The sequence below is a fragment of the Lygodium microphyllum genome, chromosome 4 (genome assembly GCF_053477565.2).
Source record: "Lygodium microphyllum isolate KBCC chromosome 4, Lygodium_microphyllum_v1.1.10, whole genome shotgun sequence".
NCBI classification, from domain to species: domain Eukaryota; kingdom Viridiplantae; phylum Streptophyta; class Polypodiopsida; order Schizaeales; family Lygodiaceae; genus Lygodium; species Lygodium microphyllum.
Window position 1 is genome coordinate 9671137 of NC_141138.1, and position 25361 is coordinate 9696497.

General features: G+C 43.9%; 3 protein-coding genes across 3 annotated transcripts; all 3 read right to left on the reverse strand.

The window, feature by feature from the left end:
- Positions 1-445: 445 nt before the first annotated feature.
- LOC148036784 (E3 ubiquitin-protein ligase BOI-like) lies at positions 446-3746 on the reverse strand. The gene is made up of 4 exons (XM_087675673.1): positions 3587-3746; positions 3255-3454; positions 2633-3012; positions 446-2365 (listed from the first exon to the last, which is right to left on the reverse strand). Exons 2-4 carry the CDS (start codon positions 3427-3429, stop codon positions 1805-1807), a joined length of 1116 nt encoding a protein of 371 aa, XP_087531799.1. The 5' UTR covers positions 3430-3454; positions 3587-3746; the 3' UTR covers positions 446-1804.
- Positions 3747-7077: 3331 nt separating this feature from the next.
- LOC148036785 (uncharacterized) lies at positions 7078-7781 on the reverse strand. Its single transcript, XM_087677189.1, has 3 exons — positions 7550-7781; positions 7352-7453; positions 7078-7259 (listed from the first exon to the last, which is right to left on the reverse strand). The coding sequence occupies exons 1-3, from the start codon at positions 7775-7777 to the stop codon at positions 7203-7205; spliced, it is 387 nt and encodes a 128-aa protein (XP_087533315.1). The 5' UTR covers positions 7778-7781; the 3' UTR covers positions 7078-7202.
- A 978-nt stretch (positions 7782-8759) lies between these two features.
- On the reverse strand, positions 8760-9446 carry LOC148036786 (uncharacterized). The gene is made up of 2 exons (XM_087677036.1): positions 9159-9446; positions 8760-9068 (listed from the first exon to the last, which is right to left on the reverse strand). Exons 1-2 carry the CDS (start codon positions 9444-9446, stop codon positions 8760-8762), a joined length of 597 nt encoding a protein of 198 aa, XP_087533162.1.
- Positions 9447-25361: the final 15915 nt, after the last annotated feature.

Below are 25361 nucleotides of genomic sequence, written 5' to 3' on the forward strand. Positions count from 1 at the left end.
CCAAGGTGTATATACTTCAAAGTTGGATGAGGTCACTATCTTCCAAGGGACCCAACCTTGTAAGTTTCATATTTCTTTGAGTCAAATTACCCCGGTTTTAACTTTGAATTTTTTTAATCTTTAAAAGGCTAAAGTTAAGAGAGTTGCATAAGTGCAAGATGTAAGGATACTCAACATTGTTAGTGCTGGCTCTACTTGAGGCATCTAATGAAAGTGCTTGTCCTTACTGTAAAGCCAAGTAACTTCCTACTCCTTTACTTGTCCTTAATGACTACAAGGCCAAGCAATTTATTGCTCCTAAGCTAACCACTATAGACTTGAAGAAGAAGCTTGGTGGCACTAGCTGCTCAATAGTTTTGCTTATGTAATGATTGTCAATACAACACTCGAAGACCCAAGTAATAAATTATCACATTAGCACTTTTTTTTATTACAAGTGGTTATATGTTACATTTATCGATGTAATGTATACATCATCTCTAGCATATCATCATCATTTTTGTTTGAACTCTCACATTGGATCAAATGCCTGTGATAACTTGAGTTGTGCCAAAATTGAGCTAGTTAAGAAAGATTTTAAGCATGTTAAGGTTTACAAAGAGTCGAGATTTGCATCAAGTGAGCAAAAAAATCACAGGTAACATTGTTTCAGTCATCTTTTCTGTGAAATGTCGTCTAGGGCACAAAGGCCAATATAGGGAGACGTCATCCAATATAGTGACGACCGTGGAAATGATAATAAATCATCAGCAAGCCATAGAGTGACAGGCAAAAGTGCCCTTGGCAGGGTGGTAATTACGAAGTCTCAGTCACTTATTCTATGCTCCTCCACTACTAAAATAGAAAGGGACTTGCATCCATGATCCATCCATCCTCAACAATGTCTTCAAATAAATTTGTTCATATCTCACCTCTGCCCACAAACCAATTAATACTTGCTTTCAACTAGAGACAGACCTGGCCCTCCTATACTATGGAGAGGCATGAGGGGCGAGGAAAGTTCGGCTGAGGTTGGCTGTTAACACAGGCTATACGTAGCCAAGGGGGGAAATTTTTTGTGTCAGGCAGGAAAGTTTCAGTGGGGAAACAGCACAGCACTTCAATGCGCACGCTCCAAAAGTGAGGTGAATTTTGGAAAGAGTTATATACTCCCTATACCATACACATGCTCCTAGCAACAAGAAACACCTACAGGATGCTGATGAGATCAACTCATCCACGCCAACAAAAGATGGAACCCGTGACTGGCAGGGGAGGTTGGAGCAGCTGTTCAAAAGCCGAACGTTTCCCAGAAGCATTGAAGTATCTTCCCTTTTATGCTTCCTGGGCAAATACTTGGCATCCTGTAGACAGCTGCATGTCCCTGCTAACTAACACTCCAGAAATGAACAGAAATTACGGTGAACATGTATACCAGTAGCAGATTTTGCTTCTTTCGTCTATTGCACAAGCGAGAAGATTGGCAGAAGCCTTGACATGATTGCGTTTCTTGCTCGTTTTCTTTTGGGGTTGTAAATACTCTCTTCTTGAATCTTGAATACTACAGTGCTTTCACAGAATTGCAACAAAACAACTGAAATTCATCAGAAGTCTTCACCACCATGTAAGTTGAGAGAGGGACCTGCTCTGTTATCTTCGGTTTGGGAATACCCATGAAAAGATAACTTGTACCAGCAAGACTGCAATCCTGTACATGTAGACAGCAAGGTGATAGGCCCGGGGATCTTAACAGGAGGGTGTGAAGGATCCATACAGAAACCCAGGACAACTGCAAGCTCCCAACTCTGCAGGTCCTGCATCACCATTAAGATAAATAGACCTCGACGCTCGCGTTCTTCAGAGCACTGCAAAGTGGACAGATTTCCACGTCCCCTTTGCAGTCGTTACACAGGCACAGGTGCAGGCAAGGGAGAAGTAATACGGATACCTCCTTGGCCCTGCACCTCCGGCAAACCCTGATAAACTCCACGCCTTGCTCCCGCCCAACCTTCATCGTCATCACTGATGCCCTGGCTACCTGCGCTTCAACCTTTGGATCAATATGTGCTGATGCAGCATCATCTGCTTCACTGTCTCCACAACCCTCTGCTCTACTGTGCTCCCTGCTTTGGGCCACTGCTTGCTGCAAATTTGTTCTCAGAACTGCAACCATCGCTTCATTGCTCTTGGCTTTGCTATGCCACATGTGTGTCTCCACACTGAGATGTTTAACCTGTTCCTCCAGTTCCACATTCCTTCTGTTCACCCGATCGAGCTCCAGTTCCCTGTCACGGAGCCTCCTAGAGACATCTTCTTCTACCGTGGTGAGCATCCTACGCGAGTGCACACGGGCTTGTTCCTCCAAAGCATGCCTCAATTGCTCGCACTGGTGGAACAGAAACAAGTAAATGTAAGAAAGCCTACAATACCCCGAGTTAATGTTTACCGCCAGGGTGCTGCACAAGCACATGTCTTGTAATGGTGCAATTGTTTGTTGCTATGGTGCAGACAGCACAAACGGGTCTTGTAGTGGTGCAAACTTAACTCATACGTATGCAAATCTATCAATAGGACTCCAGGAAATGCCAGCCAATCTAAACCTAGCATCTCTTGTGCTTGAGCAAAGACAAAATTTCTGAGTATGCAAATTCACCTGGTTCTTCAAGAGACAATTGAGCTCTTGCTGCTGCTGAAAGAACTGCCCCGAAAGCTCATCAAATGGACTTGGAGGAGCCAAGGATGCTGTATCTGGCTGGGAGCTTGTGACCACGGAGTTCTCATCATCAAAGGAGAGTCGAAGGCCGGTGGAGACCATAACAGGCTGTGGAGCGAAGGTGGAGCAGGCCTGGGCCTGATTGAGATCGACCGCTTGCAAGGCAGAGGCAGGCCTGTGTCTTGGATGCTGCTGCTGCTGCTGGATGGAGAGAGCATCGGTAGAGTTCGAGTTGGTGTGCCGCTTTCGATGAGGAGCTGTGGTGTTATGAACGGCCGGCTGCTGGAACAACACGAGGTTGGGGATGGAGGGCGTTGCAGCTGCAATCCAACAAACACTTGACTGAGAAGCTGATCTGATGAGCTATAGGTGCAGTCTGGCAAGACCCTACGATAAATCCGATCGGCAATTCAGCCCATCCGATTGTTCCTGAGCGTGCCGAAGGTTCCAGATGAGCGAGAAACGGAGCTTTAAGAGATGAGCATGCAAGGCTCTGCCATCTTGTTTGACAAAAGAACAATAACAACACGGATCGATTGAGCAGAAGACGGATCAGACTTACCAGGTGGTTGTTGAAACATTCTTTGGTTATTGTTGTTGTTGTTGTTGTTGTTGCGGCTGTTGTGAAGGGCAGGAGATGAAGAAGGGAGGAGCTGACGCTGCTGGCAATCCTCCCAGGTCGGGAACGGGATTGTTGGGGCAAGCAAGAGCTTGGGGTCGATGGCGGGAAACTCCATGGCAGCAGAACTATATGGCGACGGCCTGCAGGAAGGAAGCGACACACAAAACAAGATAGACAGACAGACATATGATGAGAGAGAGTAAAAGGAACGCAAACGGAGGGGTGGATTATCATTATTGGGGAGAGACAGAGAGAGAGAGAGAGAGAGTTACCGGTTGCGGAGATCAGCGAGCGAGATTGATGGAGGAAGGATTGAGAGCTTGAACTGCCATGATGACGGGCATGCCTATCCGGCGGTTAGGCAGCAGAAGCGAAAGCGCGCGCGCGCTCTCTCTCTCTCTCAAGAAGGCAAGCGCGAACTGCTTTTTGTCATTTGTATCGTTTTGATGTTGGTTTGATGAGAGAGGGGGTGGGGGGTCGCGGGGGTTATGTTTTTTGGGAGAAAACGCCTCAATAAAGTGTACTAGTTATCGGTTTATTTTTTGAAGGGAGAAGCCGACGCTGATTGGCCTAGAAATCGGGTATTTAGAAATTAGACGTTATCAACAAAATAATAATGAGAGGCATTCCACGCCAAAAGCTTGGGAAAGAGCCCCCCCCCGCGGAGACGGCCAAAACACAAATAGCATTTTGTCAACGTGGGTCCTTCCTTCGTCCAGCCATAAACACTCGCTCTTCATCGTCCTATTAGTGTTCGTGAAATTGATGAAACTCATAAGGGTGAATCGTTAAATTTCAAACAAAATTTTGAATTTCTTTTACTATTTTCAGTTTTAATATGATTAAACACTTATAAAATTTTAGGAAAAACCTATATCATCAAGGGTGAAAGCTTTTGTATCGCACTACTCTTTCCTCTCGAGTCTCATCGTTTCATACCCCAAAATTCCATGTTTCATGCGATGTTATAAAAGCATATGCACTTTGGGAACTCCATTTATGCTCCTATGAAAGGTAATATCCCCAAGCTAGATGGCCCTCCCAGATAAGTCTTTGGCCTACCCTGTGCCATAGTAAAGAGTTTGGGTTAACCTTTTCTCATAGAATGTAAATCTTACTACTATATTATTTTAGCTATAGGTTCGGAAAACCCCAATCTCTAGAGGGCTTCCCGAACCTACCCCCTTTTCCAAACCTCCCTCCCCTCTTTTGTAAGGGCTTTGTAGCTACACCATACCGTTCCTACCGATTGCACCTATATAGGGAGTAGTAGTGACTCAAAGCCCTGCCTTGTTTCCACTCTACGTGTGATTCCCTATACCCAGTGGTGAACCCTCTTATGTGCGGCGTCATGAGGGTGTAGTCCTGGGATGTGTCTATGTTTTCTTGCTTTTTGGATTGAATAATACAAGAGTATACCTTGAGCTCATATATCGTGTTACCTTTTTAAGCCGTGTTGAGCGCGTAATGAGTGCAGGTTTATCACACTTGGTATCAGAGCGACTCTTGCTCGGAGTGAAGGAGTGCTCACGAAAGCAGAAGGAAAGATACAGTGCCCCGAAGAAATTGAAGTCGTAACGACCTACAGCGCGACGCCCCGCGTCGCATCACCCCACGTCGCGTCGACCCCACGTCGCGTTGCCCCCCGACGCGTCCGCCTCGGCGTGACGTCCCAACCTCGACACCCCATCGTCTGAAGACGTGACGCGGCTTCCCCGCGGCACAACCCACACTACCACACGCGAAACGCGACTTCCCTGTGTCGACACCACCACCAACCACATGGAGGACGAAAGGGAGAACATCACCCTCCCAACAATGGAAGAGAGGAAGAAGAGTAGAGGGCAAGAATGGAGAGTGGCCCAAGAGGAAAAGGTGGCCGGACTAGAAAGACAATTAGATGGTATGTCAGGCATGCTGGAGTCAATATGGAGGAATATGCAGATGAAGGAAGAGGAGGAAGAAAGGAAGAAAAAACTAGAAGTGGAGCAGGGCTATAGAGAATGGGTAATACAACAACAAGAAGAGGAGAAAAGACATAGAATGCAAGAGGAGATGGATAGAATGGGCAGAGAGGAGACATCTAGGAGGGCGCAAGATACAAGGAAAGAGAAGGAGAAAGTTGTAGAATTAGGAAGTAAAAAGAAAGACAAGAAGAAGGAGAAGAAGCACCACCATAAAGAGGAGGAAGATAGTGATAGTTCAAAAGATGATTATGGAAAATTCAAGATGCCCCAACCAGCCAAGTACAAGGGAGAGAGAGATGGGTTGGTTCTGAAGAAATGGATCATAGAGGTGGACATGTACTTGAAGTATTCACGAATAACCGAAGACAGGAAGGCGGAGGTGGCAGCCATTTACTTGGAGGAGGACGCTGCCAGTTGGTACCTGGAATAAGAGCAGGGCCACACCATCTTTTTGTGGGAAGAACTCCAGGAAGAATTAAAGGACTACTTCATTCCAAAGATGGAGAAATTCAAAGTGAGAGATGAATGGAAGAACCTCAAGCAAACACAGAGGAAGATGAAAGAATATGTCAGCAAATATAGGCAGATCATGCTGCAGCTACCAAACATGGATACAGACACTAAATTACATGGATTTTTGTTTGGGATGCAAGAATGGGCTAGAAGAGATGTGGAGAGACAGGAGCCAACAAGCTTAGCAGAAGCCATGAGAATGGCCGAAAGACTAGTGGACCTGGAAGGCAAAAGAACAGCACAAGGGAACCAAAACAGGTTCAACAACAACTTCAACAACACCTTCAACAACAACAACTCGTGGAACCAAAGGCCCATGGCCCCTAGAGGGGCATTCACAGATACAAGGAGCCAAAACACCACCACCACCACGGACGTGTCACAAACTGCTTTAGTACCAAGAGGAGCAGCAGGAAGATGGGGAAACAATCACTACAAGCCAACCCCTAGCACATCGTATGGGCCTACAGGATCAAATACATCATGGTGGAGACCCCCAGGCCCATCCGTCAGAATCAGATGATTCAGATGCAGGGGTCCACACTACCAAAACAGATGCTCAATAGAAGATACAGCTTCATCAAGTGGATCAATGGTGAATGCAACTAGCGCATATGGAGGAGAAGAACCACAACCACCGCGTATGCAAGAAATGGACCACCCAAGGGTAGGGTCAGTTCGCGCCCGACCCCATTGCATGGCAACCAGAGTAGCTGCAGTTCACCATCTATACGTCAAAGGCCGAGTGGGCTAAGGAGACCAACCTATCATGGTGGACACAGGAGCAACACACAACTTCATGATACCAAGGTGTGCAGCAAAACATGGATTAAAACTGTCGAAGGCCCTGCACAAGGAGAAGCCACTACAAGATATAGACCTTATAGCGACGTTTAAAGCGACGAAAATACAAACAACAAAATTTGCCCCCGTCGTCGCAAAAAGCGTCGTTATTGACGACGCCATAGAATCGTCGCTATTAGCATCGCTATATGCGTCGCTATATGCGTCGCAAATAGCGTCGCATTTAGCGACGGTTATGTAGAATTTGCGACGCTGATAGCGACGACAATAGCGACGCCTGCAGTAAATTTGCGACGCAAATAGCGACGGTAACAGAGGAAAAAAAATTTTTGTGGCAGGGCAGCAAGCTGCCCTGCCACATATAGCACTGTGTGCTGTATGAGAGCCATACAAAATAGTTTCTGCACTACTGCATACAAAGCGTTTGCAAACAAAAAGAATCTATACTGAAATCATAAAACTGATAGATGAAATAAATACATGATATCGCATAAAATGCGATTGGTACAATCATAAAACAATATCACTAATACATAGAAAATGTCTACATAGATCGGGCGACTAAAAACTAAAGGTATGTGAGCGCTAAGGATCCGAGGGCGAGCTACAAATCGTCGTCCCCCGAAAGCTCGTCCCTCTGCAAAGGAGCATCAAACGGATTCTGCAGAAAAAGAAACAACATATCAATCCACCATACAATAATGCATTCAAATATCTCATGGTAACTACGGACATGAAAGATGAGAGACTTACTGCGCCGCCGCGTCTGTACAATCGGTCGATCAATGATCTGAGACCGTGCCTCTCTGCATATTGAGTCTCAAGGCCTTGCGGATCGCGATTTGTAATGGAGTGCTGCAAAGAAAACAAAATGCTAACTGTTAGAAATATGATTGTCAGTACAAATAATATCTCAAAAAAACAAATAAGCAAAACAAAAGAGAAACTTACAAAGTCCTCCAAATATGTCCTGTGGCCGCCACTCCCAAGATGATGTACCGATCCGGCCTCGATTCGTGCCCTCGCCGCCTCCCGCTGCTGACTCCAACGTCCTGGCGAATTTGTAGCCTCCTCCCTCAGTCGGCGCCAGTCCTCTGCATCTAACCACTCGGGCTTTGGAGCCCCACTCTTGATTGCCTTGCGTGCGTCGGATCGTCTATGTGACATGTATGCACGCATGCAATCCATCATCCAGCCCGTAGAGAATCTATCCACTGCGGCTGGCACCGGGAACTCCTCATGCAAGGATACTACTATGTACTCCTTGCTCCCCTCCGGTATATTCCTCCAATGATCCAGGACGTTGTGCCGAAAAACTTGTTGGCACAACTCCCTCATGCGAGCTATCACCCTCCTCCCCTCATCATTCATGATGATAGCTCCTGACCTGCCATCCACTAGGTATCCATAATCCCTAGGAGTGTGCCTCGTATGGGCCCTCTCCCATCTCCGTCCACGCTCCTGGGCATATCCAGGAGACCCCTGAACATCCGGTGTACCGACGGGGGTACCCTCTCCCGGAGTGCCACTGAAAGGGGTGCCACCAGAGGGGGTGCCACCAAAAGGAGTGCCACCAGAGGGGGTGCCACCAAAAGGAGTGCCACCAAAAGGCGTGACATCTGCCGACGGCTGCGCAAAAGCCGGAGTAACTGGAGTGGACGTCCCCACAGGTGTGACAAATCCTGGAGGTGACCGAGCTCTAGCTGAACGACGAGACGGAGACACCGCGTCCGTGTCTCCACAGCAGCACCCCCCTGATCCTCCTGCAGTCGCAGTCCCTCCCTCTGGCCCAAGTCGCGAGCGTCGAGATCGTCTGCTCGAAGCTGAAGCATCTGATCGCACTGAAGCTGATCTAGCAGAGCGCCCTGACGAAGAACGAGACAGCTCCTGATCTGCTATCTCTCTGAATCTCGCGAGCTGATCTGGAGACATACGTGCCATCATCTCCTGAAACTCCTCATCGCTCATCCCTCGACTCATCCTGAAAATAAAGATACCTGCAGAGATAAAAAATAATGTTAGAATAATCAATTGAAACTATACAAAGCGCATTAATATAAATCATTTTTGAAAAATCCATCTTAAAATGCATATCTTATCTACCTTTATGGAAGATCTAAACAACGAATTGAGTAATACAATTCTCCAAGAATGAAGTATTCTATGGTCCCATGTTAATCTCCTGACATAACTCTGCATACACTGGAAGGTCGATAGACATGTCACCACAAAAGAACGAGTCTGCCTCGTTCTCAAAAAATTCTACGACTTCTGTATTTCCATCATTGTTAGCCGATGCGGTCTCCAAGCTTGCGGTGGCCTCCACCCCTTGTAATTTCGATCCCTCTATTTGCATATATTCTTCATCTATGCCTGGAACATCGCTTTGATCGTATACTCTCGCACCTCTAGGAGTTGAAGGTATAACATACCACCATCGAGGTTGTCGGGGATTTGGATAGAAGATTACCTGTTCACAAACACTTACAAACCGTCTTCAAACCATTGTGACATAAAGCATGTCGTATTACAATTAGCAAGCAAATGACTAGAAGATTACCTGTTCACAATGTGCCGGCAACACAAAGGTGTCGCGCAAATCCGTCCATTTTTTTTCGGAATCTATTTCGAGAAATCCAGATGGACCTCGTCGAACCGTTGCGCCAGCTCCTCCAAGTACCACTTTGAACCACTGCACATCGAATATTATCATGGAGAAGCTACGGTAATCCACCGTAATAATACTTTGCAAATTCCCAAAATACTCCATCTCATCCACAACCGTGTTCGGATCCGTTGCTCGTCGCCGGCTCTCTTGCTCAAACCTTGCCATGACACCACAGTCCATTGTGGAGCGCATTTTGTCAATACGCTCCACCCGAAAATGCCGTCCGCGCGACCACGCTGCACTATATATTTTGTACTGCACATTGAAACACTCAAATTAGATGTAGCAAACAAATTCAGATACGACACATTCTAAACCCCTCATTACCTTTGGACTACATCCCCTCGAGAACTCCCACTCCTCCATTGAGACCTCTGCCCCTTCGCTGGATGCTGCGATCAAGGCTCCATGCAACCATCGTGTTGACATAAACCGCGGCATCTCCTCCATGCCTTCGGGATATCGAATCGGTCGGTGACGCGTACTGCGTCGGAATTCAGCTCGCGCTTCCTCTCGATCTTGCCTTGCAATCTGGTACTTGGCGAGCCACGTCTCCATGGAGGCATGGTGCAACATACAAAAGCGATTCACTTTCTCTTCCATTGAGGCATCCATTCTTTTTTCTACCCCATTTCCAACCACCACATCTCCAGTCAGCCTGTCATCGTCCTTGAGCGTCCATAGCATTTCATTGTCTGGTTCCACCGTTGGTAGCCATTGTGAGATATGCACTAATGCCTCTGACACCAACCAACCCTCCGCCATGCTACCTTCCGGACGAGCTCGTTGTCGCACAAAGCCTTTCAGGGTTTTCATGAAGCGCTCCAGGAAGAACATCCATCGCGTATGGACAGGTCCGGCAATCTCCACTTCGTCCACAAGATGCACAAGAAGGTGAACTTGTATCGTGAGCATGCTAGTGGGCAGGTATTTCTCAAAGAGACAGACCGTCTCAACTGCTCCCCGCCTTGCGGATTCAATAGAGGACGTCTTAATCTCTGCTTTGAGTATAAGTAATCCATTTTAAAATTAATGCGCGCGATCTATGAAATTTTACAACTATAGAAATAAAATTTATTTCAATCAATTCTACTCATAGTCATAAGACCTGAGAGAAATTATCCTATACTCAATTTAAGGGATCTCCACTTCTATAACAATAATTTTGGGTTAATTTTGATGAAGTACGTGGCCGTATGCAAAGCACATTGCATACCATTATCGATACGTATATTATCTTAAATTTCATTCCCTTCCCTCTCCCTCTCCCTCTCCCTCTCTTTCTCTCACCCTCTCCCTCACCCTCTCGTTCTCTTTCTCTCCCTCTCTCATTTCCTCCCTCCTCCTCCCTCTCCCTCTCCCTCCCTCTTTCTCCCTCTTTCTCCCTCTCCCTCTCCCTCGCTCCCTCGCTCCCTCTCCCTCCCCCTCCCTCTTTCTCTCCCTCTCTCATTTCCTTCCCCTCCCCCTCCCTCTCCCTCTCCCTCTCCCTCTCTTTTTCTCCCTCTCCCTCTCTATCTCTCTTTCTCTCTCATTTCCTAAACAAGCAAAAAATAAAGTGATTTAAACATCCTCCAAGCAAAAGGGAGAGGGAGAGATACAATGCACTCTCCCTCTCTTTCTCTTTATATCCCTCTCTCATTTCCTTCCCCTTCCTATCCCTCTCACTCTCTTTCTCTCTCATTTCCTCTCCTAAACAAGCAAAAAATAAAGTGATTCAAACATTAAACAAGCAAAAGGGAGAGGGAGGGAGAGAGAGAATGCACTCTCCCTCCTTCTCCCTCTCTTTTTCTTTCTCTCCCTCTCCTATTTCCTCCCCCTCCCTCTCCCTCTCCCTCTATTTCTCTTTCTCTTTCTTTCCCTTTCCCTCTCCCTCTCCCTCTCTTTCTCTCTTACTCTCTCGTTTCCTCTCCTAAACAAGCAAAGAAGAAAGTAATTTAAACATTAAACAAGCAAAAGGGAGAGAGAGAGAGAGAGAATGCACTCTCACTCTCTTTCTCTCCCTCTCCCTCTCTTTCTCTCCCTCTCTCTCTCTCTCCCTCTCCTTCTCTTTCTTTTCCTCTCCTAAATAAACAAAAGAGAACGATTTAAACCTTCAACAAGTAAAAGAAAGAGAGAGGGAGACTCACCAATGAGATATGGCGAGCGTGGGCGGCTTCTCTTTGCAACGAGGGCTCCTCCTCTCCTTCGCGAACAACGACGGTGGCGGTGGCGGTGGCGGCGGCAACAAGTCTCTTCCTCCTCTTCTTTCACAAAGCCTTGGCTCTCTCCCTCGCTCTCGCTCTCAAAAGGCGAAGAAAACAAAATGAAAACGGCGCTCTGGTTTCGGCCGCGCTTTTTTTCCCTGCGGCGTCGCTATATGCGTCGCTATTTGCGTCGCAAATGCGACGCAAATAGCGACGCAAATAGCGACGCCAATAGCGACGCCGATAAACGCCGTCGCTAATCGGCGTCGCTATTGCCCCAGTCCCTTGTAGTGAGCCAAGGAAGTGAAACAAGTCTTTGCAATCCAAGTAGAAGCCGACAAGTGGAAAGCAAAACTTAACTTCTTAGTAATCCCCATGGATGATTTTGAAGTGATACTGGGCCTGGAATTCTATGACAAGTATGTCATTGCAATGTTTGGTAAAGGTGTAAATGAAATGATGCTAGATATGCAAGGAGAAGGCGTCAGAGTACCATGTGAAAGAATGCAATTGCCTGGCAGGACCCCAATCAAAGTGCAAATGAAGGAGAATAAGCAGGAGTATCATGCCAAACAGTGAAACCAACTACAAACCAACCAAAGGGCCAGACCCAAAATGCGCCGGTCCAAGGGACCGTTATCAGGCCACGTATCATGACATGCAGTGCCAAGCAGGTCGAAAAATCTGTCAAACAAGGAGATATGGTCTATCTGTGTATGATCTGACCAATTGAAGAAGAAGAAAATGGCAAGAAACCCAAACAACAGAACAGGAACACAGAGGTGACATAAATACTTGAAGAATTCAAAGATGTGATGCCAGCCGAGCTACCCAAGGGTCTACCACCCAGGCGAGATGTGGATCACAAAATTGAGCTGATCCCAGGGTCTGCCCCACCGGCCCGACCTCCCTATTGCATGAACCACACTGAGCTCATGGAACTAAAGAAGCAACTACATGAACTAGAAGAACAAGGATTCATTCGCCCTAGCAAATCCCCCTTTGGTGCCCCAGTGTTATTTGTAAAGAATGAGGATGGGGGACTTAGACTCTGTGTAGATTATAGGGCCCTTAACAAAATCACCATAAAAAACAAATACGCCATGCCCCTAGTGGAAGACCTCTTAGATAGACTGCACGGGGCCAAGTACTTCAGCCGTATTGATCTTAGATCAGGATACCACCAAATCCACATAGCCGAAGAGGATATCCCAAAAACAACCTTCCGCACCCAATATGGTAGTTTTGAGTGGTTAATATTAGGATTCGACCTAAGCAATGGGCCATGCACATTTTGTGGCCTCATGGATGGAGTCTTTAAACCGGAGATAGATGTCTTTGTCATTATCTACATAGATGACCTCCTAGTCTACAGCAAGACCTTAGAAGAACACAAGTAGCACTTACGTTGAGTTTTTGAGAAACTGCGGCAGCATCAGTTATATGCCAAGTCGAAAAAATGTGAGTTCGCAGTGAAAGAGTTGGAGTTCTTAGGCTTTATTGTAGGAGCAGATGGAATCAAAGTGGACCCTAAGAAAGCCGAAGCCGTCCAAAGATGGCCTGTACTGAAAACTGTAAGAGAAGTGCGGAAGTTCCTCAGCTTCACAGTATTTTGTCGGAGATTCATCAAAGATTACAGCCTCGTTACTGCCCCCCTCTACCACCTCACCAAGGAAGATCACTCTTTTACATGGGGGAACGCGCAACAGGAAGCCTTTGAGCAAATGAAGAAGTGCATGGGCCAAACTCCCGTCCTAAGGGTGCCGAATTTTACCAAACCTTTTGAAATCTCTAGAGATGCATCCGACTACGGCATAGGAGGTGTACTGGTACAGGAAGGTCGCCCCATTGCTTATGAGTCAAAGAAATTTACCGATGCTAAAACAAGGTGGAGCACACATGAGAAGGAAATGTTGGCAGTCATCCACTGCCTTAGAAAATGGAAGCACTATGTTCAAGACAAGCATACAATAGTCTTCACCGACAATATCTCCCTCAAATACTTCCAATCTCAACCCAAGTTATCGGCAAAGCAATCCCACTGGCTAGACTTCCTAGCCGAATTTGACCTAGAGATTAAGCACAAGCCCGGCTCCACTAACAAGATAGCAGATGCCTTGAGCCGGAAAGCTGACCTGAAAGCTGTCAGTGTTGTCAGCAGCAACTTCATAGAACTAGTCAAAGAGGCCCTAGAGTAGAACAAAGAGGCTTCCCCGAATACCTCACCAAGTGGCGCGGGCGTCCACTCAAGGAGGCCACTTGGATCTCAGAAGCGGAGGCCGGCGAACGCGGAAAGGATGCCTTCGCCCTTTGGATCGAGGAGAACCCCCCTGCCCCTTCCAACGACCCTTGAGCCTCTCCAGAACACCAAAAAATAATGCGGTTCTCAATCATAGACCCCAAACGTGCCTCCACTCCTCAAATGTAATCGAGTCGAGGGTGGACCCGCATGGTAGCAATCATCAAATAACTCCAACAAACAAAAAAGCCCCAACTTTCCAAGCCTAGATGGGTAGACACTGACCAGCTTGCTAGAAAAGGCTGTGTTAAGACCCCCAAAGTCCTAGTGCGGCAGACATTGGCCAGTCTGATAGTATAGATTGTGTTAAGACCCCGCATTCCCCTTAGACCGGCAGACACTGACCAGCTTGCTAGGAAAAGCTTTGTTAAGACCCCGGATGAGTCAAATAACAAATGCTACCCTTAGATTGTTGAGGACAGCAATCCAGTAAGCGGGGGTGAGTGTAAGGGCTTTGTAGCTATACCATGCCGTTGCTACTGATTGCACCTATATAGGGAGTAGTAGTGACTCAAAGCCCTGCCTTGTTTCCACTCTGCGTGTGATTCCCTATACTCAGTGGTGAACCCTCTTATGTGCGGCGTCACGAGGGTGTAGTCGTGGGATGTGTCTATGTTGTCCTGCTTTTTGGATTGAATAATACAAGAGTGTACCTTGAGCTCATATATCGTGTTACCTTTCTGTGCCGTGTTGAGTGCATAACGAGTGCAAGTTTATCACATCTTTCTCACTTGCAATATCTCAATTTCTCTTCCCCCTCCCTTTTTTCATTAAAGCCTCCTCGCCCCCCCCCCCCCCCCCCCCCCCCCCCTTTCACCTCCCTTTTTTAAATTAAAACCCCCTCCCCTCTCTGTCACTTATAATCTCTCTTTTTCTTTTTCCCCTCCCCTTTTTAATTAAATTTCTCCCCCCTCCCCCCCTTCTCTCTCTCTCATGTGTAGGGTCTTGGTTCTCTCTTCCTCTCTCTCTCTCTCTCTCTCTCTCTCTATTTTAATTAAACAAGAAATTTACATTTAAAAGTTTAATTTGTGAGAGAGAGAGAGAGAGAGAGAGAGAGAGAGACAGAGAGAGAGAGAGAGATAAACAAAGAGCAAAAAGAAAAGAAGAGAAGAGGGAGGAAGGCAGAGAGAGAGAGAGGGAACAAAGAGAGAGAATTATAGAGAGAGGAAATATAAAATTTAAGAGAGAGAGGGGGGGAGAGAGAGAGAAGAAAATGAGAGAGAGAGAGAAAAAATAAGAAGAGGAAGAGAAATAATTTGAACATAGTGAGAGAATTATAGAGAGAGGAAATATAAAATTTAAAAGAAAGAAATAGAATTATAGAGAGATGAAATATAAAATTTAAGAGAGAGAGAGAGAGAAAAGGAAAAGAGAGGAGAGAGGGGGAGACAGAGATAGAGAAGAAAATGAGAGAGAAAATAAGAAGAAAAGAGAGAATTTAAACACAGAGAGGAAATATAAAATTTAAAAGAAAGAGAAAAGAAAAAAATTTAAAGAGAAAAAAAGGAAAAAAGAGGAGAGAGAGAAGGAAAAGAGAGAGAGAGAGAGAATAAGAAGAATAAAAAGAAGAAAGAGAAAGAGAGATGGGGAAAAAGAAAAAAAAAGTCTTTTTAAAATTTAAATATTTTTTGAGAAGGAGAGGAAGGGAGAAAGAAGGAGGGAGGGGGGAAGAGAGAGAGAGAGAGAGAGAGAGAATATATAATTTAAAAGAGAGAAGAAGAGAAGAAAAAGATAAAATTTAAAAGAGAGAGAGGGAGAGAAGAAAAAACAAAAAATTAAGAGAAAGAGGAGAAGAAAAGGGGACGGAGAAAGAGAGAGAAAGAGAAGAAGAGAGAGAATATAAACATAAAGAGAGAATTATATATAGAAAAAAGATAAAATTTACATACTTTAAGAGAGACTAGGGGGGGAAGAAAGTGAAAGAAGAAAAAGAAGAAGAAGAAGAAGAAGAAGAAAAGAGAGAGAGAGAGAGAGAGAGAGAGAGAGAGAGAGAGAGAGAGAGAGAGAGAGAGAGAGAGAGAGAGAGAGAGAGAGAGAGAACATGTAGAGAGAATTATAGAGAGAGAAAATATAAATAGAGGAGAAAGAGAGAAAAGAGAGAGAGAGAGAAAAGAAAAAATTAAAAAAGAGAATGAAGAGAGAGAGAAGAAGAAAAAAAAGGAAAAAAGAGGAGAGAGAGAGAGAGAGAAGGAAAAGAGAGGAGAGAGGGGAGAGAATAAAAAGAGAGAGAGAGAAGAAAAGCGGGGAGAGAAAAAAAGGAGAGAGAGAGAGAGAACCAAGAGAGGAGAAAAAATAAACTAAAATAGAAGGCAGAGAAAGAGAGAGAGAGAGAGAGAGAATTAGACATAGGGAATTTGGAGGGGGAGAGAGAGAGAGAGGAAAAAGAGGAAAGAGAAAGATGAGAAATGGATTGTTGAGCGAAGTTGCCATGCAATAGCATAGCTACTTCACTCGCACTTCACTGCCGTAAAGAGGCCTAACGTTCTACGCGCGCGAAGCGCACACATAATGCTAATTTACAATAACTAAAAATAAAACTTTAGGAGAGTTTTATTAGTTCACCTAGTTGGTAGGCACATTTTCAATTGTCGGTTCCATATGTTTAGACTTTTGTACATGAGTTTTTCATATTTATTGGTGTTTGGAAGATACAATAGATCAGATTTTGAGAAATTTCATCGGTAATAGAGGCTAAAAAGTCCCAAGTCGATCATGATAATTGGATTGTTGTTTTCTTAGTAAACTAAGTAATCAACTACATTTCTTTGGTCAAGCTATGATGGCTTTATTGGTCTACTCTCAAAGGATCATTCAGTAATAAATATGTCGCATAGCTTTTATCTTGAAGGTTTGATAGTCCTATATGTTGTAAATTGTCACGACATGATTCCCCTTGGATATTTTATTGCAAAATGGAAGCATACTAACAATCTGAGAGAATTGATCAACATTGAGGTCACAATGACATTAACGATAGAGTCTGAGCAACATGCCAAAACATTACTTGCAAATCTTGTGTCGAAGATGTGTCCTATTGTTGGTATTGCTATCATCTTACTAAGAGGGCAAAGCCCAAAGAGGAGTTGAACCTCTCCATGGCTTTAAGTCCATCTTGGTTGCTTTGAGTCTCTCTTCATGGTTGGGGGGGAGGGGTTAACCAATGCAGTTCAAAAAACCTCTCCCCCCACCTTGATTTCAAATCGCATGTTAGTACAAAGTCTAAATGATTCATCACATGAATATTTCATGCTAACAAAGCACAATAAGAGAAAAGACAGTGATTATAGAGAAATAATGAATATTAAACAAATTTTGTAGATTTTACTATTTGCATTACAAATAATTCAAAGTTCAACAAACAAAAAAATCGCAAATAAGAGTAATCGAAACACAAATATATTGTAATCATCAACAATTATAGTAGCCCTCTCGTTTTTCAGCAACATGTTGAAGATGGATTAAGACTACATGTCATATTTCAGTTGCTTATGTAATAAAGCTCTCTAGGAGAGCATTGTGCTTATTGGCATGCAACTGACTTCTAATAGTAGCTATGGAGCATGAAGCATTTCCTTGTGGCATATTTGATTCTATTGATGCCACTAGCTCATTGTTATAGCCCAAAATCTATGTAGAGTGCATAGCAAGACTGTATTGTTGTGTGAAGAAATACGACATATTACTGCATGTATTGTGGAGAATAACCTATTGCTTCAAGAAACAAATACAAAACTCAGAGATAACACCATAGAACCATGAGAAAACACCACATAGCATTTATGCCATCATTATGAAGAATAAAGGCAAAGAACATTGCTCTAGTAAAGCACAAAAATGAAGCTATAACATGGTGCAAATTATGAGGGCAGATTCCATTATCAAGTTCCCATCATTCACTATAGCATGATTTTAAAAAAAGTGATAATCCTCCTTTAGGTCATTGTTGATCAAGAACCACCCATAACCAATAATCTTGTGAAGTTTAAAGTCCATTTACATCAAAGGGACTACATAAACTACTCAAGACTAAGGTAGACACCAAGGATAATACAAAGGACTAATATCATAGGTAAATGATGTGACAAACCTTGCTAAGTAAGAGCATAAGGACAACCAATAACTTGAGACATCCCGCCAATAATATCATTTTGTCTAAAGCAACCATAATCAACTAGTACATGTATCATTTGCATGATAAAGGCTTGAAAAAAATCCTTAGATCAACTTATACCATCTTCTAGAGTAGGTTAAAACAATCATTTTTTAGAACAAATGCTTAAAATGAGAAAAGACCACACTTTTTGTAGTGAAACTGTGGTAATGCTCTTAAAATTTTGCACTACCTATAGTAAGGCTATAAGTTGTTTTGATAAATCCAATTCAAAAAAATCACTTTCCACCACTAATGCATCACGAAACCAAGTGCAATTCCAAACACGGAGACTCGGTACTGTTGTATTCAGTTAAAGGATATAAGCAGAAGATGAAGTTTAGAGGGCTAGGGCCTTTCAAAGTTCGCACCATCAGTCGAACTAGCAATGTAGAACTCGAAACCCTAGAGGGTGAGGGCATATGCTTCTTCAATGGTAGCCGCATCAAGAAGTACTACTACCCTCCCGCGCAACCACTGCATGAGCCGCCAATGCTAGAATCCCCTGTCAATGTGCAAGTAGCCACTATCACATAGATTGATGATGATGATGAGAAAGTAGTAGAATCAGCCTACCTAAGCATAACGGTCACTGCCAAGCAAACACACACCTTCAATGCATTGATCGATGAGGGAGCTAACTTTAATGTCTTAACTCACGATCATTGGACTCACATTGACAGACTGCAATTGCAACCCACCAATGCCAAAACTCAGTCCATATGGGGGTCGATCATATGCACTCTTGGGAAAGTGCAAGGTTGCAGTCTCTATCAAGTCTGAAAGCAAACCAATGATCTTCTATGTGTTTCCAAACACCAAAGATGAAGATACAGAATCGTTGTTAGGACGATGCACATTTAAAAAGCGAGCTCATTGTAATGTCGACTATGAGTCCCAATGTATTCACCTCACCATAGGCAATATATATATAGTTACCGCTTTCAGCAAAGGGTTCACGACCCCTTCAAAGTTTGCAAAGCCACCGATAGAAAAACCCACCGCCAAGTCTAAGGAGGGGGGTCGTGACTCGCGACCACCCACCAAACCTAAAGACCTGCAAACCGTTGAAGCCAAAACCAAGACCCCTGAACCAAGGCTTCAATGGATACCTAAACATCAAGGCCCGCTACCTAGGCACAAACATCCACGGCCCCGCAAGACTAAGGACCCATGCTTAAAACCTAGGAGGCGAAAATGAAACTATAGACATCGATGTATGATCAAGCTGCCGATGGGTCCCCAAGACCTTATTGCAAGTGCAAGGCTACTATGTGGGTAACACCTGGATATGGGTACCTAAAGCCAAAATGGCCAAAGGCCCTACTCAAACGCCGCCCTCAAGCTTGACCACAATAAACATCAAGACAAATCAGGAACTCATGCCACAAGAGACTCAAGTTGCTAAATCCATAGAACCTCTAAAGTCTAGGCTCGAAGAATCTACAACAATCTATAGGCCAAAATTGCAATCCCCTGCTAACAAACTGTCTCAACCTAGGCCTAGTAGTGCTCCTCAAGCCTCAGAAGCACCATTAGCAGCGATAGCCCAGCCTATTGAACAAGAGGCCAAGCCACAACCTCACAAGCAACCCAAGCCGCAACAATCAACTACTCTATTGAACTCTCTAGTTCAGTCAAACCCCAACCACCTACATGACTTAAACCCTCTTATGAGTGGAGATCAATTCTAACCTTGGCCACGAACTTCGCCGAGAACACGGGGGATGACTTGGTTGCTTACCTTAGATGCTTAGATGACACCTTCTTGCCACTTACTAAAAGAAATGATCGCTTGGCCTTAGACCTTTTGGAAGAGCCTTTAGCAACGGAGGTGCGTATGCTACCTTGCTCATGGGAAGAATCCAAATTTGTATTCGTTAAGGCTACCGAAGTATTCTAACTGAGGAGGAGTTACACATTGCTAGCTGAATCAATTCCGGTGACTTCCTAATGGATGTTCTTACCTACATCACTCACGTAGGCATTCGACCCATCGACATGGACCACTACGCTAAAATGAAATATAATCCAAACTTCTATGCTTGGCTCATGCGGACTAAAGGCCCTTCACACTTTAACCTCTAATCCTAGGAAGGATCCTTCTCATTCTTAAGGGGGGAGGGGGTAAGGTGAAATCAAAAGGTAAAATCACACAGGTAATTAATGTGAATAAAATGTGCAAGAAATTTTAAAAAGCCTCAATCAATGTCCAAAATAGATAAAAAATAAAATTGTGAATTGAGGAAAAATATCATAAAATTTTGGAATGAATGGACTTGAAGGAAAAGTCTATTGCGCTTAAACATTTCAAGTCAGCAAGCATGTAGTCTTTCCTTCTATTCGAGTAATTATTTTGAAAAGCACTAATCATGATATATGGCTTCATGATAGGCACCCATCATGGTAGGCCAAGAAAAGACTGGCAAGTTGCCTTTCTCAGAAGAAGAACATGTGAAATACGGCCTCTCAGTAGAGACAAGGGCCTTCAACAAGTTTAAATTTCGGCATGTCTTCAACCTAGAAGATATAGCCATCGAAGAACGAGCTGTGAGGCAAATTATTGAGCAATATAATCTACAAAAATACATGGAAGCAATGGACCAAGGGGTAGATTTCATCCATTTCATGGAGTTCTTACGAACTTTTCACAAGAACCATTGCACCATGACCGTGCAGGAGGGGGAAGAAACTCATCAGGTGCAAATTGAATTGACCCCAAAGTTGGTAGAAAGAGCATTGGTCATGGCAAACAAAGTGGAGAGAAAGTTGAAGAGAGATGTATATGACATGCTGGGGATGGACAAGGTGAAGGTCCACACCAACAATGGCATCGGCTTGGTGGATATTCCAGATCTCGAAAGCCAACTCTAGGACAAGATGGTGCACGCATTGTTGTCTAGTCAGAGGTATAACACAATCATGAGCCGCATTAATGTCCCCTTGCTAGAGAGCATTGCAGCATGATCATTGGATGAGGTGAAACTCAATGGCTTCATGAGAAAGACCATCGAAAAATGCCGTGGCAATAGGAGGGCAACCCACATGAGGAGAGTCCCTTGCCACCAAGGCTAAAAGAATAGCTTCATCTTCAAAGGCCTCAACCATTGGATTTGGTGGGGTCCTTACCGCCATCATTAGAGAAGCCTTGGGGCAAGGGCAGGGAGAAGGCAAAGGATTTGATGAAATGCCAAGTAGGTTGCCACCTCACCATGAAAGAAGGCCGAGGACGAAACAAAGAGAAAGGTAGATGAAGAGGAGGAGGAGTTGAAAAGAAAGAAGGATGAAGATATAGTCCTTGCAACACGTAGATCCATTGAGCAGCAGTCCATGATGCAGGATGAGCTAGAGCCCATGAGCCTACGTAGAGATGAAGGGCCAGGCTCGAGTGCCCATGTGCTGGAACTCATACCACCTATAGTAAAAGAAGGCAAGGGAAAGGCCCCAATCACCCCCATTCCTAATCTTCTGGTGCCTGCCACTACCACCACCATATCCACACCTAGCTCTACGACCAAGGTGGATGCCAGCAATCTAATGGCCTAGGTACAATACTTCGTGAATAAGGAAATGAGTTAGGGAGCAAGAGAAGGGACTCCAGTTATAGGAACCAAAAGACCAGCAATGACAGATGTTGAGTCTAGACAAGACTCGAAGAAACAGAAGGTGGAAAGCGTTGACAATTGTTCCTACTAAATTTTTTCCATATGTTGGGGCTAAAGGTGCATTTAGTGATACTTATGGGTGATACTTATGGGTGATATAGTGATACTATTCAATTATTTTGGGTGATATAGTGATACTTATGGGTGATATAGTGATACTTATGGTTCCTGTTACATACTTGGTTATGCTTTCGGATTGCCTTTGAGTTGAGATTGGAGCTTTGAATCTTGACGTTGGCTATCATTTACTATTATGTATGGTTATTTGATTCTCTAGTAAGAGCTTTGCAAGATACTTGGGCCAGATGCTCTCGAATGTATGCTACTGGAAACTTGAATGTATGGATGCCTTCCACATGATGTTTTGAGCTTTGTTTACTCATTTGGCTTTTGACTTTCATTTTAGTTGGAGCCACTTTTTGACATTTGGAGATTACATTGAGCTTTTGGCTACACAGTTGAGCTTGAGGGTCTTATAGTGAGACTTATCAAACTCGGTGACATGTATATGCTTTTATTATGATTTATGTACACAATTGATGCTTAGTGGGATGACCTGACATTACTTTTGGGCTGGCACCTATCTCTGTCATCTCATCACAACGTTGTTAGTGATGTATGCATCTTGGTTGGTTATGTACTGAGCTTCCGTTACATTGCTCAATCCATTGTGCCTATATGGTCTCTTTTGTTACCCATGAGACCCACTCTATGCATGATGGTTATGCCTATGGGATGCATCTCAGTCTGATACACTGATTTTTTGATAGTTCTCAATGCCATTTGCAAATTTACTCACTACTAGTTGGAGCTATTCGTTGACAGTTGCAGTTTATTTTATATTAGTGATTGCCCATCTTTGCCATTGATTTCTTTTACTATTGTACTATATTTTTAGCATGCTGTACTTGCATTATTGTATTGAACTATTCATGTGAGTAGTAATCTTCATTTGATAGTTCTTTGCATTGAGTTTGTGGATAGTTCATTACTTGGTTAGTATACTTTGTTTTCAACTTGATTTGGCAGTGGTTTTAGGGCTATTTACAATAATTGCAATAGCTTATTTTGACAAATTGTGCACTTGTTTGCCTTCATTATGATGGGCGGCTCGGCTGATAGTGATATCTTCAATATTGACAAGCTAGATGGAAACAACTACAGCTACTATAGAAGGCCTAAATCTAGTAGGTTTTAGCGCAAAAAATGCAGGTTAGGCCCTTGAAACATAAGGGTGTCAATCCGAAACTTATTGATGCAGATGATTGGGCTGAATTAGATGAGCTATGTAAGTCCACCATAAAATTAAATCTCTCTCTAAGTAGGTGTTTTATAATGTTATCTCTGATGATGGGCAGTCCGCGTGGGAATTATGGAAAAAGATTTGCAGTATCTACGACAAATAGAGTCATGCTTCTTAGATATATTGGCTGAAGCAACTCATAGACATTCGCATAAAGGAGGGCATTTTTATGTCAGCCCACTTAAATGAGTTTAATTCCATTATCAATCATTTTTCTTTACAAGGGATTGAATTCAAGAGCACTTTTCTTCCCTTGTTCCTCTTAGTTACACTGCATGAATCATGGAATACATTTCGTACTGCTATGTGTGCCAACATACCTACTAATAGGTTGCAGGATATAGAGGGTGCACTTTTGGATGAAGAGATTAACAAGAAGAATATCGATGCTTCCCATACCTCTCATGCTTTGATAGAGGCAATAATAGTAGGGATAGTAATGATCACCGTGGTAGAGACTCTTGTCATTATTATGGAAAAGCAAAGCATATTTGTCCACATTGCCATAAAATACATGAGGATAAGCACAAAGAAAAGGGGCAAGGGTAAAGCACATGACAAAAATGATGATCGTTGCATTGTTGTGGAGATTAATATTGTGCAAACTAATTTTGATGATGATTTCATACTTACAGCTTCTTCTCTTGATGCTTCACAGTTGATTGTGCTTTGTCAGGGTATACTCAATGTTGATTGATAGATTTAGGGGATTCCTTTCATGTGACCTATCATAGAGAGTAGTTTCACTCCTATCATAGTTTGACTAGATTTGTCCATTTGGATAATGATCTAGCATTAGAGAGAGTCGGTATCGGTGACATCTAGCTACATTTTGGTTCATGTCGCATGTTGTAGAGGGAGCTCACACTCAACCACCAAGACCCACGGACCGCTTATTCGTTCAAGCATTTCAAGCAAGCACCTATGACTATCTCTCACCTAGCCCATGCGCCTTCAATCCTACAAGGGTGTAGTGAGCTTACCTTGATGCCCAAATGAGTTTCCTCCTCTCTCAAGCACTCCGATAGCTCCACGATTTTTGATGGAAGCTCAAGCATCCTCAATCCTCCTCCTCCAAGCTCCATCCTCCGTAGCCATGTGTGAGATGAGAGAAGAGAAGAGAAGAGAAGAAGAAGAGAGGAGACGATGGAGAGCTGCACCTCCAAGATTCCTCACCCTCACACACACACTCCCTCCCTCAAGCACTCACAAGCAAGCAAAGAGAAGAGATGGAGAGAGAAGATGAGTTCACTTTTGTCACATACCAAAGAATGACCTTTCATTCACTTTTTAGAGTTTATATACATGCCCTAAAATCCCTTGGGCACCCATTCTTTTTTTACATGATCGGCCATTGTGGCAAGGTTCTATTTTCCATTTCCATTATACTTGCTCTATTCTTTAGCCTATGCATGCCTACTTTTTACATTTTGCACATGAGGGAACATGGTGCTCTTTTACAACTGTTTTAGGGGCGCCTTGCATTTAAAAATGTGATTTTACCTTTGACTTGATTTTTGAGGCTGCCCTTGCGCTTTTAGTTGTTCTCCATCTTGCCTCTTCCGTTGTGTGTGATTTCCTCCTAGGCCACCTCCTTTAGGTCCCGACTTATGCTTTTCCAAATTTTTTGCTTTCTTCTTTTGCTGAGGTTAACATTACCCCCCCTCCTACTTTAGTGCTAATCCCATGGCACTGATGTGTAGTAGTTGGAAGGTGGGATGGGTATAGCCAGATGGCTTTTTTGATTTTGTATACAAGTCCTTCTAGGGGATGGTGTTGGATGGATTGGCCCTTGAAATTGAAGATGTAGTTGGGGTAGTGATGTTGGCCTTGAGTGGATCCTTTGAAATTGAATATCGTGTTGGATGGATCATTCTTGGGAAATAGTGGGTGGGCAGATGTATCCATCCTTGAAATTGAATATGGTGTTGGACGGATCCTTCCCCTCGCCCTTCTAGGTATAGTTTTTTCGGACTCCCTTCAAGCTGCTTGATTCTTTTCCTTATGTCCGTTTAGACTTTACCACTCACACAGGAGGAAACTTGGCACTCTTATAAAATGAATTACATTGTGTCTCACGCTTTTCGTGCGAGAGTCCTCGAAAGTTCTTCCTGATCCTTGAGAGAGTCTTGCTAGAATATCCGGTGCTTTTCCACATTCTTTCTGAGCACCTTGCTAGAATATCCAGTGCTCTCCGTCGTTTCTTCAAAGCTTGCCTTCTCTTCCACTATTTTTGCCTGAGTAGAATGAGCTTCTCTTTAGAGCTTGCCTTCTCTTCCACTATTTCTGCCTTAGTAGAATGAGCTTCTTCATTCAATTTTTGATGGGGGCTTCCTTGGTTTTCCTCTGCGTTTTGTGGACTACATGGTGATATCTCATGGAACATTGCCCCCCTCCTAGACAATTGCAAATTTGTGACAATGGCAGTTGGGAGTTGATGAAGATTTGGTGATTGAAAAGGGATGTTGTGCGAGTCGATGATGATGGGGTCTCAT